Source organism: Solanum stenotomum, chromosome 6, assembly GCF_019186545.1.
Source record: "Solanum stenotomum isolate F172 chromosome 6, ASM1918654v1, whole genome shotgun sequence".
In the NCBI taxonomy this organism is placed as follows: domain Eukaryota; kingdom Viridiplantae; phylum Streptophyta; class Magnoliopsida; order Solanales; family Solanaceae; genus Solanum; species Solanum stenotomum.
In genome coordinates, this window is record NC_064287.1 from 57,904,003 (window position 1) to 57,919,324 (window position 15,322).

The 15,322-nt window shown below is 37.2% G+C and overlaps 1 protein-coding gene across 2 annotated transcripts; it reads left to right on the forward strand.

The window, feature by feature from the left end:
• Positions 1–434: 434 nt before the first annotated feature.
• Positions 435–14,718, forward strand: LOC125868201 (uncharacterized). Of its 2 annotated transcripts, XM_049548828.1 has the most exons (18): positions 436–621; positions 1,027–1,099; positions 1,187–1,230; positions 2,523–2,565; positions 2,723–2,935; positions 3,032–3,106; positions 4,596–4,667; positions 5,181–5,225; positions 5,324–5,403; positions 5,507–5,571; positions 5,650–5,716; positions 5,794–5,907; positions 10,764–10,837; positions 11,462–11,559; positions 11,665–11,724; positions 11,834–11,902; positions 11,983–12,036; positions 14,457–14,718. In XM_049548828.1, exons 1-18 carry the CDS (start codon positions 524–526, stop codon positions 14,511–14,513), a joined length of 1,401 nt encoding a protein of 466 aa, XP_049404785.1. In that variant the 5' UTR covers positions 436–523; the 3' UTR covers positions 14,514–14,718. The 2 variants fall into 2 exon arrangements, with proteins under 2 accessions (XP_049404786.1, XP_049404785.1); XM_049548829.1 differs by lacking the exons at positions 11,462–11,559; positions 11,665–11,724; positions 11,834–11,902; positions 11,983–12,036; positions 14,457–14,718 and adding an exon at positions 10,989–11,455 and having other exon boundaries at positions 435–621.
• Positions 14,719–15,322: the final 604 nt, after the last annotated feature.

The window sequence follows — 15,322 nt, forward strand, 5'->3', positions numbered from 1 at the left end:
TCATGATACCATATGACATGGCCAAATGGACCCTTAATCTCCGTCAAATATCATCAAACTTTGTCTAATAAATTTGACAAAATTATAATTATTTTATATTTAGTAAGAACTCATATTTTAAGATGTAGTTTTTGCAATTTTTGATCTAGCGTTTAGTGCAACATTTAAGGTATTATTATTAAATATATATATATATATATATTCTATCTTTTAGTTTTTAGTGTAGCTCTTTGGACTTTGTGTCGTATATTTTTTTTAAAAAAAGTAATTAAGATTTTATTGATTTTTCTTGGGTCAAATTTATATAATGAATATAAATATTAAATAAGAAGTAGTATTAATTTTTTGATAAATTTAAAGGATCTCATTTATATATTTAAGGAACAAAAAAAACAAAATTGGTGATTATATTAATAAATAAACCTAACTTGAAACACCATTTTTGTCATTTTCTTCTCTTTTGGCACAATTAGTTCACCGTCTCCGGCAGAGTCCACATTGAGAGAGTTCACCGTCTCCGGCAATGTCGGAAATCGAAACGGCCGACGAACTTCAGCGCAGGGAGTTTGAAGAAGCTCTAGAAGTCAAATCCCTCCGTCGTATCATCAGCGCCTACCTCAAGTACACACACACTCTCTTCAATTCCTCACCCCATTTCCCCCAATTCTACAGTTAGTTGTATTAATTTATTCATAAATTTTAATAATCATCAAGCTTCCAATCGTTTTTCCTCCTTTTCCCATGTGCATTAACTTATTATTATAGTGTAAATTAATCTTATTGTTCAATGCTGGAACTATATGGACCTGATACAGAGGAGATGATTCATGTAGTAATCTTACTTATTAGTTTGCTCTTGTATAACACTAAGCCTCAGTAGTTCGTAAACCTATGTCTGAGAGCTACTCTTTTCTTTGGTTGCATTTGGTTTGGTAATAGATAAATATGACTAAACAAAGGTTATTCGCTTGGAATAATACTATTTTGAAATATATATTCTGATTACTTGTGTGACTTTCTGTACAGTTATCCTGAAGCTGCAGAAGAGGATGTGAAAAGATGGGAAAGGTCTCTTACAAAGCTACCGCCGCATCATAAGGTGTTCGTTGTCCCTGATAGATATTTTGGTGCATGATACTTTCATTTCTGTAGTAATCTTATGATACTTATGCTATGTGCTCTGCAGGCCCTATTGTCTCACCTTCCGTCGAAGTTTCAGAAACTGAGATGGTACATTTATATGATCAACTGACTATACTGCTAATTAGGATTAGTTGGAACTTTATATGCAATGAACTTAATTCCATTTCCTTCAAAACATTTGAAAAAATTGTGCTTGCCGAACTCCTAGAATCTTCTATTATTATTGCAAAATTTGTGATGAAATGTAAACTAACATAGCTAACCTGTTTTAGCTGTGAGACTAGCTATGCATATAGCTGTTGATGATGTGAGCAGAACTACTTCCTAGAAATGTAATTTTCCATGTCTTTCAGAGAAACCTTTTCCCCAAAGACTTGGGGGATCCTCACCCTACAAGCTAGTTTTTTGGGGTTGAGTTAGGCTCAAAATCGATTCCTTAACATGGTGGTCAGGGCCAAACCCATCTCAATTCTTTGTTCACCGATGTTGGGCCCCTATATTATATTGTCCATGCTCCAGTCAACGAGGTTTGAGCGTTGGGGGAGTGTTAAGAGTCCCACTTTGGATATGGTATGGGTAATTGATCTTCTTATATGGACTTGGACAATTCTCACCCTATGAACTAAATTTTGGGGTTGAGTTAGGCCCAAGATCCATTTCTTAACCAACATGAAATAAGGATATACTACAAACCATTCTTATTTTAGCAAAGAGCCAAAGAGTGAAATTATTTGACCACATACTCTAGTTATATGACTCAATTTAAGTTCAACCCTATTAAATTTTATGCTACTGCACTCCATAAACCATGAATCTGACAATCTGATCACATAGTATGAGCATGTTAGTGGTGTGGGGCTGAGAAGTTAGCAAGAATTTTGTCATCCTACTTAAATATAGTTGGGGTTTGTTGATGGAAAGTCAGTTTTCTGATGCTCTCAAAAGCCATGCTGGCTCTTTCTTTTTCATTTTGATGACAGTGTCTGGATTAATTTGCATTCACCTTACTAGTGCAATGAACCTCCTATTCCCCTCAAGCACAAGTGTGGGGTAAACCTGCTCACTAGGGCAATAGTAGATGGACTGACACTCCATGTTCCAGTTGGAGTTTGAACCTGGGATGTTATAACACTAATGCCTCAACCACCAAGTCATCCCACCGGGGACGAACCATGTCTACATTTAAATGTGCATGTGTGCCAAGAATCCCTTTGCATTTCAGCTAAATTTTGTTCTCACTTTTCTAATATAATATTATCATATGGTCCTACACCAACAACTTTGTCTTCTAATATGTAAGAATTGCAATGGTCGAAACACTTCCTAACTCTCTAGATGTCTTTTTGTGATCCAAACCAATCATTCTTTCTGTGGTGCAGGTGCATCACTGAAAATTCATATTTCATATTTGAGATGCTAAAGGTGATGAGAGGCTCTTTAACATTTTTTTTCTTGTATCCATTTGTTATTTCCATTCTATTGGGGTATCATTAATTTCTGCCATTTCATGGGCTTAAACGTAGAAAGACCAGCTTGGTTGTATGATACAATAAGTTGAGGTCCAATTGTTAACTTGCAGATGTTTGAGCCCCCTCTTGATATGAGTCAGGATGTTGATATTCGTGAAAACCAACATCTAGATGATGTGTCAGGTAGTCATCACTTTTCTAGATCAAGGAACCTTTGCTTATGTGAGTCAACGTCAACTAGTGGTGGAGTAGATTGCCACTGCTTGGCTGAACCGAGCTCTAAAGAGACCTGCAATGGGAAGTACCCGGCACCATTTAATAAGGTATCCTTACTTCTATGAAGTTTCTGATATCTGGTGATTACCTTGTTTCTTTTATTTTAATTTTACTATGGAGTTGACCTTTGTAGATGACAACAGGAGCAAGAGGTTGATGATTGTAAGAGCCTTCCAAACCAGGACACGTTATATGCTTCTGCTTGTTGCAATGGAAAGGTAAAGCACCTACCTGAAACTTCCAATCCCCCCTCTCTCTCCCCCACACACATACAAAAAAAATGCACATACACCCTGAACACCTCTAAGGAAGGTTGAAATTTCATATGTAAAGCTTTCCTGCCACTCTTTCATTAAAGAAAGAGGACTCAAAGATATGTTATCTATGAGTTTTGAGTAGGAGAATTACACCAGGTGGGACCTTATAAAAAACCCAGGTGGGTGATAAAAAGAATAAAAATCTAATCACAAGACATGGCATATCTGTAGTTTACTGGGGACATGACCCTAGATAGGAGGATATGGAGGTTGAGGAATAGGGTAGAGGGTTAGTAGGTAGTCGAGTGTTGTCTAGTTTTCAGTATTAATAATATTATTATTACTCTCCTATTATCTTATTCGTCAATTTTATCATTACTATTATTTTCTTTGCTTAGGTATCATATTATTTGTTGTTGCTACTGTTCTTTTGTCCTTTATTTTCATCATGCTTTCTTCACTACTGTATTCCCTTTTCATACATGCTTTGAAATGCTTTACTTGAGCCGAAAGTATATTGGAAACAACCTCTCTACCTTCACAATGTAGGGGTAAGGTCAAAGTACACACCACCCTCCCTAAACCCCATTTATATGATTACACCGAGTACGTTGTTGTTGTAACCACAATGGTCAATCCGTTCCCTCTTTTTTAATGAGAGAGGATGGTTGTCTAGTGCTAACTAGATAATTGTAATGAATGGAATTTTCTATCCTCTATGGACTATAGGAATCAACATAAATAAGTACAAAATCCTTTCAAGTGAAGAAAATCATCACAGGAGTTATGTGATACGAAAGCTCTCGATCTCGATTAGCTTCTGTTAGTTAAATAGACACAATAAGTGGTCATTTGGTAGCAGGATAGAGTTATCGAAGTATTAGTAATATGAGGATTAGTTATGAGTGAATCTATGCATTATTTTATGCAGACATTAGTTATTTCACATTCTATCCTGCATAAAATAATACATAGATTTCCTCACAACCTATACATATATTAATTATGTGGGTTTTTAAATTGTCAACCAAACATCATATTAATTTAATACATGTATAACTTATTTCCTATCTATCTACCAAACTTCGTATAAGTTATACGGAAATTAATACATGGATAACTTGTTTCTTATCCAGCTACCAAATGACCCCTAATTGATCTGAGTGGTTTCTTGGGAAAAGACCCACACCATATGAAATAGGTACTCATACATAGTTTTTTTTTTTTTCTGAATTGATGTTTGGTAATTTGATTGGAAAGACTAAGTACCATTATTGTTCTCTTTCTTTATTGCACATGATGAACCACCTAAAGGAAAAAGGAACAGTATTATCCCCCTTTCCTCTCTCTTGTATAACTTTGTCCTTTGGCTTCCTTCTAATGACGACCTACTCTTGAGGTAGTTAATTTGATATGCCAATACTTATTTCCTTACCATCTGCGGTTTCAGGTATCCTCATCACCTCCGGAATGGTTGGACCCATCTTTGCAGCTGCATGTTCCACTGGTTGATGTGGATAAGGTATCTTGTTGTTTTTTTGTAGTGCTGTTTGAAATATGTTAAGTACCTGTCCCAGAGGGTGCATACAGGAGAGTGAGCTATTAAACTGGTTATATTTACTGCAGTAAAGTTGCACCTATTTCCTGTTTCTGCTTGTTCAGGAAAGTTGGTTCATCATGTGGGAGTTAGAATTAATTCTTGTGTATCTACTTCTAGCCATGTGGGGAGGAAAGAAACATCTCTTCTCAGCTACAAAATTTATTTTGTACACGTCGTACCTAAAAAAGTCAGAGTAATTAGAAATCAGTGAAATTCCATTCTCATGTCAGGATGTACTCTAAATATGTTATATAATTTTCGTTAAAATTATTATTGGAAGGAATCCCTAATGGAGTGGAATGGATATAGAGGATTCATATTTCTGTCAACTAGATTAGTATTGAGGCAAAATTGCTCTGTTGTTCATTGTTTTAGCTAAATTGTCTTTTTCTTTGTTGTGTGCTTTTTGAATAGTTTGTTTAATTTTTGTTCCAGGTTCGTTGTATCATCAGAAACATTGTAAGAGATTGGGCCAACGAGGTAGACATAGTTCTTTATTGGCTTATACTTTCTGTCAAGTAAACTATCTAAGAAAATAAGAAAATGAAGATCAATGCTATTTCATCTTTGTTGTACAGGGTCAAAAAGAACGTGATCAGTGTTATAGGCCCATTCTGGAAGAGCTTGAACGCCTATTTCCTAATCGATCTAATGAAAAGTTCGTCACTTCCTTTTGCAGTTTCGATTGCCTTTACTCTTAGGCTATGCGTTATTTTTGTTGTCAACTGGAAAATACTAAAATCTTAGTTCTTCTTGAGTAGTCCTCCAGCCTGTTTGGTTCCTGGCGCTGGACTTGGAAGACTTGCACTAGAAATTTCATGTCTTGGTAGGTTAGCCTAGAGTTGGAATCTTTCCTTAGTCTGGTTAAGAGCCTTGTTTAACCAATATTGAACCTTGAAAACAGGTTTTGCTAGCCAAGGAAACGAATTCTCATACTACATGATGATCTGCTCCAGTTTTATTCTTAATCAGTAAGTTCTTAGGTCAGCCATTTCCTAAAGAATGTAGATCTGTGGTTCTGACCTTGCTACCTTTGTTACATCTATAGTACTCAAGCTGCTGGTGAATGGACAATCTTTCCGTGGATACACAGCAATTGCAATTCGGTGTCAGACAATGATCAGCTTCGTCCCGTCTCTGTTCCAGATATTCATCCGGCTAGGTATCCATCAACTTGTGTATAGCATCTTGTGTGTTCTACTGCTCTCATCATATCATGCTTATCAAATGAATTTCTCCTTTATTGGTAATGATTTGAAGACTTCACATAACCATTGTGGGTTCAACTTGTGAAATTATCTGATATTGGATATTATTAGATCTGTGAATGTGGTGGCATGGTGAAGGCTAACTAATGACACCATTTTTAGCGGTCTGTATTGCAAATAGCAGGATGGCAATAATATGCCGCAATAAAGTCGAGATTAGATTTTGGTTTTGTTTCACATGAGTTTTAAGTTTCAGAATTTTGAGGCATAGCAAGGTCCAAATTGGAATATTTAGGAGCTAGAATAGGTTCCCCCTCACCCCACCCTCCATCTCCTTTTAATTTTTTTTAAGTAGTTAAATGAATTCTATGAGTCAATGTCTCTGCATTTAGTTGGTTATTGTAGCTTTCTTCTATAAACAATTCAAGTATGAGGTGTTAATGGTTCTCAACAGAAAGAAAAACATCTGTATGAGAAATGCTCCCAGGCCCAAATCCGGAGGTAGGTCTTAAGAAATCCTATTCCAACTTCCTCTCTTCTCTAAAAATCTCTCGGATCAACCAAATCAGTTTTCTGATATAACCCAGAACCTTTTTTCAACCTTCTCTCTCCTTAAAAGATTTTTCCGACCACTTCCCCTTTGCCGGAGATTCTGTTTCTAACAAAAAATATCAAACTGACCCTTTACCCATCAGAAAACACTCCCACCCGATTTCCACCATAACCCAGAACTCTTCGTTCCAGTTTTCTTTCTCTTCTAGATGTCTCTTGGTCACGACCATCTTCTCCCACTCTGGATCCCCCATTCTCCTAAACCAGTGTCATTCTCTTTTCTTTCTCTCTTTTCCCTTCCTTTTCTCCTTATCCTCTTTTCCAGATGGAGGATTGCATTTATTTTGCAGTTGGTTTAAGTCCTTCGATATTGTTAGATCGTCCGATACAACATAGTCACGGTTTGGTTGGACTAAGAGAAGCGAGGATTTCATCAGGAGAGTCTCTTTTAACAGAGACACCATGGAGGATTGTCCAGATATTACACGAAGCATTGAGGGTTCAAGGAATTTTGTGAGAAGGTGGAAGAAGAAAGACAACTTTCCCGGGACATTTTTCTCTAGAAATTTCAATAGCCTTGGTCAGTACATCAGAATTTTACATTACAGGAAGGAAAAGATCAGTCCTTATCATTCTGGAAGCGGCTTTTAATGCAGGATGGGATTCTCTAGATGACGAGGTTGGCAGATTTTTAAGCAGTCAGGGACCTCCAATCAATGCTGTAGGACTAAGATTGAGTTTAACAATGAACGATTTCCCATAGACAGAGTCTCTCACAAGCCTTAAATGGTCTAACCAAGAAGTCATTGATGGCAAGACATTGATGAGGGGGGAACCCATTCCCATGAACACCTTGGAGATCCCCATCCTCTCAGCAATCAGGCAATCGTCCAGCTCTAGCAAGCTCATGGCTTGAACATATATGAGATGGGAGATGGCACCTTTCTCTTTGAGTTTGCTTTTTTAGAGTTACTGTTGAACAAATCATGAAGGGGAATGGTGCTGAATTTACCTGTCAAGTTTCACTGGTGGACACCATTGTACCATTGAACAAATTCATGAAGGGCCAATGGCCCGGGAAGAATTTACCCGTCAAGATTCAGTGGTGGACACCATTGTCAGGAGTTGTTGAACACAATGTTACCCAACTCATTGTTTGGCCCCAAAGGAGACCGAATAAGCAAAAACTTCAATTTAGACTTTAATGAGCCACATGAGGCTCCATTTAATGAACAGAACTCCATGGAAAATAGGAGTTCTCCATGGAAATATGGCACCAACAAAGGTTAAGTGCTTTACTTGGTTAGTTGTCAGAAAAGCATGCCTCACTCATGAGAGACTTCAGAGAAGAAAGTTTCACATTGCATCCAGGTGCTTCCTATGCTGTGAGAAAGGAGAGACAAGTAGTCATGTCTTCCTTTACTGTAAATTCACCTCTCAGCTATGGTCCTTGTTCTCAGCCTAACAGAGATCAAATGGACTATGCCTGAGCATGCATCAGACCTTCTAAGCTGTTGGATTAGGGGAGGGGGTAGTAAGAGTAAGAAGAAATGGTGGAGACTAATTCCGTCATGTATCTGGTGGACAATTTGGAGGGAGAGGAATGGAAGATGTTTGAAAACAAAGTTAACAGCATCCAGAAAGTTAAAGGAAATTGTATTGCTGCATTTTATTTTTGGTGTAAAGAAATTTGTATAGAATAAGCTGAACAGCCTTAGGTTCTTTGTAAATAATTTAGGCTGTTCCTAACAACTTTTTGGAAGTCTCCAGCTTGTCCTTAATGCTGAGGAATACAACTTTACCAGTTTTTTTTAAAAAGAACTCCATGGAAAATAGGTCTGCCTCTCACAGACGTTACTCTCGACTCTGAAAGAAACCGCAAAGAAATTCTTAGAACGCTTTGCAACCTGGGAATCAGCCACCATGAATCAACAAAGCCACATAATCTTCTCCTTCTTCTCTTTTTCATAACCACCAGGAAGCAATAAGGAACCCCAAGAGACTGAAAAGTCGAAGGATGCTGATGCCATGAGAATTGTTGAGTATAAGATGGACCATCAATCCATGCAGAACAAGATGGCACAAATTTGCAACATATGCAAGTCCAAAAAGCAGAGCCAGTGGTCATGCAGGCACAGGAATCTCTCGAGGCTGAAGTTGGGGCCTCCAATTGGGTGAACTCCTATTCTGGATCTGAGCAACACTTATGGAGCTGCTTTTGAAGGTTGCGAGGAAGAGACACTAGTCTTATTCTTGACGAAAGGAAATAGATCATGGAGAAGCAAGGAGAACACAGTAAAATAAAAGACCAAGGAGCAAGGAGACTGCCAAAAATGAATTAAAGAATTTGCAATCAGAACTCAATAAAGAGGTGGAAGGGGTGAGAAGCAAGGGGAAGATTTTAAGCTTGACTTATCAATGAAAGTTAATCTTTTATCTTGGAATGTTAGGGGACGTAACAAATTACCAAAAAGAAATCTTATTAAGAATTTAATGCAGAACTAGAAGACAGATATCTTTTTTTTTCAGGAGACCAAAATAGAAAAATAGAGGGATCTTATTACCAAACAATATGAGTATGTAGTGGATGAAATATGGAGTTAAAGAAGTTGAAGGTAACAATGGTGGTATTATTATACTCTTGATAGTAGAGTGTGGATTGGTGAATTAATTGCTAAAGGCTGTTACTCAATCTTTTACCACTTTACTGAAGTTTCTGGGTCTCAACTTCTGTCGTTTTGCTGCTTCCCCAGCTCTAGAGAACAGGATTCAGCTCTTTGGCAAAGTTCCTGGCTTGAATCTAGCTTTTTGGCGTCGTTTACTTTGTGTATTGCTCGATCTCCGTCGAAGCAGTAGCTTTCCCATTTGTTTGGTTTTCTCGAGAGATTCTTTTCCTTGTGATTCAACCCTTTAGGATTAGTAAACCTGTTCATTCTATTCTTCCACCCTTATTCACTAATCCAGGGGTAATGCTATCTTTTCCCTTTACTAGGTTTTTTCCTTCCTCCCCAATTTTCAAATTTCACAACCTTTCTTTCCTCCTCTCCATTACAACAACACCCTCAATAACGTCTAGCTTTCCACGTCCCCTTTATCCAGCCGTTAGATCGACATCTTTTGCCAAGAATGTCTATACATATTAGGATACATGACTTACTAATCTAACCCTTAACATTGCCAGTTTCTAAAAAAAAGTTATTCCTCATCACCTGTCCCCATAAACTCACACCATTCTCATCATTCACTCTAAATGGTATGTTCCCATTGGACTCTTCTTATCCTTTCAAGATATTCCTCCATAGCTCGCACCTGTAAAGAGTGGGGTACTTTTAATCCTCCACCCCTTTCAAAACCCCATACACCTCCCTCCAAAAAATGTTCAGCTCTACCCCAAATCTCCATAACCACTTTCTCAATAGTGCCATGTTAAAGACCCTTAGATCCTTAAGTGGAACTCCAATCAACACTTTAACGCGGTGATAGTGCTCCCAAGTCCCAATTATCGAGTGAAACTTTCTTTCCCTACTTGAGCTGTTTCACAGAAAATTCCTCTGAACTCTTTCCAACTTCCCTGAAACAGTGACAAGAGTGTGTAACAAGGACATGAAATATGTGAGAATGCTTAACAATGTGCTATTAATTAACACTTCCTTTCCCCCTTTGGATTGACCTTCATGGCGGGTGTTCCAGTGTCAACGAGTTCGTAAAGAAGGTTGATGATGAGCAATAGACAAAGACAAAGGAAGGAGGAGATGGAGCTGACCTCGCTGCCAATCTGGAAGCCTCTTTGTTGTACTAGAGCAAATGATTTAGTTCAAGCATAACTTTGTTGTGCAAAGTGCAGGATTAGGTTGGAGGAAGTGCTATAAGAGTAAAGGAGTTAGTTATTAAAAAAACCTCTGATCCGAAATGATGCATATTCTCAAAAGAAAAATACAAATTAGTCTTTGTTTGCACATATTTTGCAATTTTAAAGTCCCCCTTAGTGAAACTCCTACCAAAGTTGACTAGATCTTATGATGTCATCATTTAATTCCATATCTCAAGTCTTCTTCTTGGTTTTCATAAAGTAAAATTTTGCTTGGTATATCGTTGCTAGATGCAGTAAGTTGAATTACGCTGTGTGTGAGAATAGTGTATGTTATACGCATCTCATTCTGTGAACCCGGCCGTTTTTAGTTCTGCAATTCACTCAATGGTTTGTATCACTTGGCTTGCTTCTATATGGCCCATTTCTGATCAATTACTTTGGAAACAGTGCAGGTATTACTGAAGGCTTTTCCATGTGTGGTGGTGATTTTGTTGAGGTTTATAGTGATCCAAGCCAAGCAGGTATGGTAGCTTGATGGCATTTTCTTGTCTGAGGAGATAGAAAATATCCGGAGGAACCATCCAGTGATGTTTTATGTAGAAATATATACGAATATGTACATTAGATTCAGGACCTTAAACAAAATATCTAATGCTTCTTATACTGACCTAGGTTATATTTTAGCTCGTACAAGGATAATGTATTTTGATATTTCATCTATACCTTGTGGAAATAAGAGCTGCAATTGGGGTATATGTGTACCTGCATCTTAATGGGCCCTAAAGTTAAGTTTTGTCCTCATCTTTCAGCTCATTAGAACCGCTCATGTTGACTGTTCATGACCTTTTGTCTTATGCTAAATATAATTAGTTGCGAAAATAATATGCTTTTTGCTTTCTTTTGTAGGCATGCATTTCTTAAGATTGATCACCATAACTCAGCTATCCAGTAAAATTATCCTGCATCTATTTGGTTTTTTTCTTGGTTGTGTGTGTGTGAAGGGGGGGAGGCTGCATGACTGGTTCAAATGCAATTTGCTAAGTTCTCATCATGTGTCGTCTGCAGATATTCTAGTCATTGTTATTCATTAAATCGTAACATGTTTTTTATGATAGAAGCTATCCTCATCAGATATTAATGTGCAGGAGTTTGGGATGCAGTTGTGACTTGTTTCTTCCTAGACACTGCCCATAACATTGTGGAGTATATTGAGATTATCTCAAAAGTCCTCAAAGATGGTGGAGTAAGTAATATTGCTAAGCTTAACATATTTTTCAAAAAAAAATTGATCATTTTGTTCATCTTTTTGTGTATTTATTTTATGATGCATGATCTGCTTGCTTTGCAGGTCTGGATAAACCTGGGGCCCTTGCTTTATCATTTTGCAGATATGTATAGTCCAGAAGATGTAAGCTCTCTCTCTATATATAAAACCAAAAAATAGCTGCACATTTTGTATTTAATATGGATGATATACTTGTTTTACTGCTCCTTCTCCCCCACCCTAAAAAATCCAGGAAATGTCTATTGATCTGAGCTTGGAGGATGTGAAAAAGGTCGCTCTTCATTATGGATTTATATTCGAGGTATCCTCAGATTCGTCTGATTGTTGTCATGGCTTGCACCATATGTTTGTTATCATTGAGTGCTTCATTTTCTTATGCAGAAAGAATCAACTATTGAGACAACATATACTACAAATCTTAGGTCAATGATGCAAGTAAGTTTAACATCTTTTTGTAGCTATGTGGTATTCATACTCATTTTCTCCTGTTAAGATTAAATCATGTTCCATGTCCAAGTTTGAGGCCCAATAGAGTCTATCGAACAAATACCACAAAATCTATGGACCAACACACACCGAAAAGCCTGAAAATCATGAGTTCCTGTTTTTTGACCCCGCAACTCCCAAAAAAAAAAAACCTCAGTAACTAAATCCAATGCATACTGGTCACTCGGCCTTTTCGGCCTGACCAGAGCTAGTTTGGGTCGCAATGAAGTCAGTCGAATAAATTTAGAATTGTTAACTATGGTGACATGATCATTAAGAGTATTTTATGTTATATTTGCAATGATTCTTTCATCTTTCAACAGTAACATGATCATAGAGTTTTCTGCATAATCTCTTGACTATATACAATGTTGATTGAGTACCTTAGTTAGAAATCATTCTATAAGCAGGTGTCTCCCTCCCCTATTGAGTAGGGATGGATTGGTTCATATTATTATTATTATGATGTTGATACGATGTTTGACTGGATTTGTTTTTGGGTTTGGTGGGGGGCAGGATCAAGGGACAAAATAATTGACAAATTTATCTTGTATTAATCAGTAAATCAAACAATTGAGTATCAATTCCAAACAGTTGTTATGGGCTTCCAGCACTAAGCAATTGGGGACACCCGCTATTCCTCTCAATCCAGATTGACCACCATATACAAGCCGGGACAATCTTCCATCTCTCCCCCTTCTTACTTACCATGCCATCCTTATTCCAGCATCTTAGGACACCCACTATGCTTCCAGGTTTCACCCGTCTGATCCCTTTTAGGCATATAAACATCCTCCATAGTTGGTTTGTCCACTTGCAATGCAAAAAAAGATGGTTGATTGTCTCAGGTTGTTCCCCACATAGAAAACACTCAGCGACTAATTGATGACCCCTTTTACTTAGGTTTTCCTGTGTCAAGATTACCTCTTTTGCCAAAAGCCAGGTGAAACAGTTAACTTTGTAAGGAATCTTTGGCTTCCAAATCATCTTCCAAGGCCAATCTCTTTCCTTCACCACTGATGAATTCAGCTCCTTGTATGCTGAGTTGACAGAGAACTTCCCATTCTTGTCTTTGCTCCATTCCAGTCTATAAACAATCAATTACTAGTTACAAATTATAGCGGTCGGTAATAAACTTGACCTTTCTTACAATAAAATAAAATTATAGTGGTTGGTAATGTCAAGCCATTAAGGATATGTTTTTGGAGCGACCAGTGAATGACAGCTCTATTATAATTGTGTGTAATCCACTGAGTAGTCAAAATGAACCATTACTAGGTCAGAGCCTCAGAGGGTTGCATTGTTGACACTTGACAGCATGGTCGGTAAGCTCTTGGTGTACCAGCTGGTTTGTCTAGTACCAATATAAGAGTACCTGTTTACAGATAATGCATCATATATTCATGATCAAAAGTACAGTACATATATATTGCTCAACAAATAATGCATCATATATTCATGATCAAAAGTACAGTGGCCTTCACTCGTTAACTCCTAGTGAAATCTAAACTTCAAAAATGAGAAATTTTCAAAGGCTATATAACAATATTTCAGTAAATTAAAGGAGCGCATTATATATTTTAAAATTCATCACTCGTTAAGTTCTAGTGAAATGAAATTTTACAGATGTGAGAACTCCGAATACTATATATCAAAACTGCAGTAAATTAAACTAGCACGTGAAGTAGTGTTGGCATATTCTGCGAAGTTTGGTTGAATTCATAGTTTGAAATCCATGCTTTATGTACTAGGATCCCTGGTGGTTTAGTGACACAATTTCTTAGATTGCAATCAGACAAATTCTCTTGTATAGATGAGAACAATTTTGATATTATTAGATATGTGTTGTTTTACTCTTTTCCTTCCCTTTGATTGCTTACAATTTTTGTTTTGGTCTTCATATTCTCCTTTAAATTCTGACCCAAGCCCATGCTATATATTGTATGCCTTTGCCCAACATCCCCCATGAATTTATCTCTCGGACTATGGTATCATCGAGCCCAAAAACGCGCATACCATGCCAACTTGTACGGTTCCCTGTAAAGCTCTTCAGGCTTTTCTCCTTATCCGATGTAGGTTCGCTTTAAGGTGTCATGTGCACTCCTTCAAAAGGAGTAGCTGGCTGAAACTTTAGGCACGTGAAGAAGGGGTGAGTGCACATGACACTTTAGGCAAATCAACATCCGAATAGTTTATGAAAGTGAAGACCTGACACATTTCACATGGTACGCGTGTGTTTGGATCTAAGGAGCATGTTGGGACAGAACAGACAATTCATGAGATGGGCTTGGATCATACATAAATCCTCCTATTTTGTTGCATGTGCAATTGTTATACATCTACACTAAACTTTGGTCTTCTCATTGCAGAATCAATATTATGCTGCCTTCTGGACAATGCGTAAGAAAACAAAGGCGACTCTGTAGTTAAGCAACAAATAGTTTGCATCCCTGTGTTGTGGAATACCAATGAATTCACGCTGATTCACTTAGTCCTGTTGAAGGCATGCATATTCAAGACTAGGAGGACGATTTTCATAAATCTATTATTTTTAGCGTGACAGATTTAAACAAGATTTTGTTTTCTTTGATCAATGTAATGGAGATGGATGAATGACTATTCAAATTTAAAATTGTCACTTTTGTTGCAAGAATCCTAAAACTTGTGTATTGATAGAAGTTCATATAGTTGATGAGAGGATACGTATTAACGTAAATCATAACAAATGTTCGTGATAGTTAGGTTGCAGCAAGCTGACACTTGTAAACTAAAGCTACTGTTGAGACTATTGTTGTGGATAGTACTCACTTTGAGCGGCGATTAATATAGCTATTAGAGTTTACTAAAATTGTTGTTAGTAGAGTCTTTAGCGGTAACCATAATTGCTGGAAAAAGATACTTTTAGAGGCAGTTAATATTATTATTAGTTGCGACTATTGTATAATATAACTGTTAGTTGTTGCTAGAGTTTACTTTTGGCAGCGGTTAAAATTAGAGTGACTTTGTTGCCACTAATCCTATCTAATAGCTGCACTTTATATAACTATTCCTGGCAACTAATATAGCTTTTAGTGGCGACATTTGTTGCCACAAAAACATAATTTTAGCGTATATATAGTATTCTTATAACTTTTTGTGGCGATTAATTTGACTATCGGTGGCAACTTTATTGCCACAAAACCATTATTTTAGCAGCGGTAAATACTACTATTCGTGGCAATTGTTATACCTTTTG

What these genes read in the sequence shown, in the direction of transcription:
- LOC125868201 (XM_049548828.1), top strand. Translation starts at nt 524, where the DNA reads ATGTCGGAAATCGAAACGGCCGACGAACTTCAGCGCAGGGAGTTTGAA. An exon ending in CCTAATCGATCTAATGAAAA is followed by an intron (nt 5,404 to 5,506) that starts GTTCGTCACTTC and finishes CTTCTTGAGTAG; the next exon opens with TCCTCCAGCCTGTTTGGTTC. An exon ending in ATATGTATAGTCCAGAAGAT is followed by an intron (nt 11,725 to 11,833) that starts GTAAGCTCTCTC and finishes TAAAAAATCCAG; the next exon opens with GAAATGTCTATTGATCTGAG.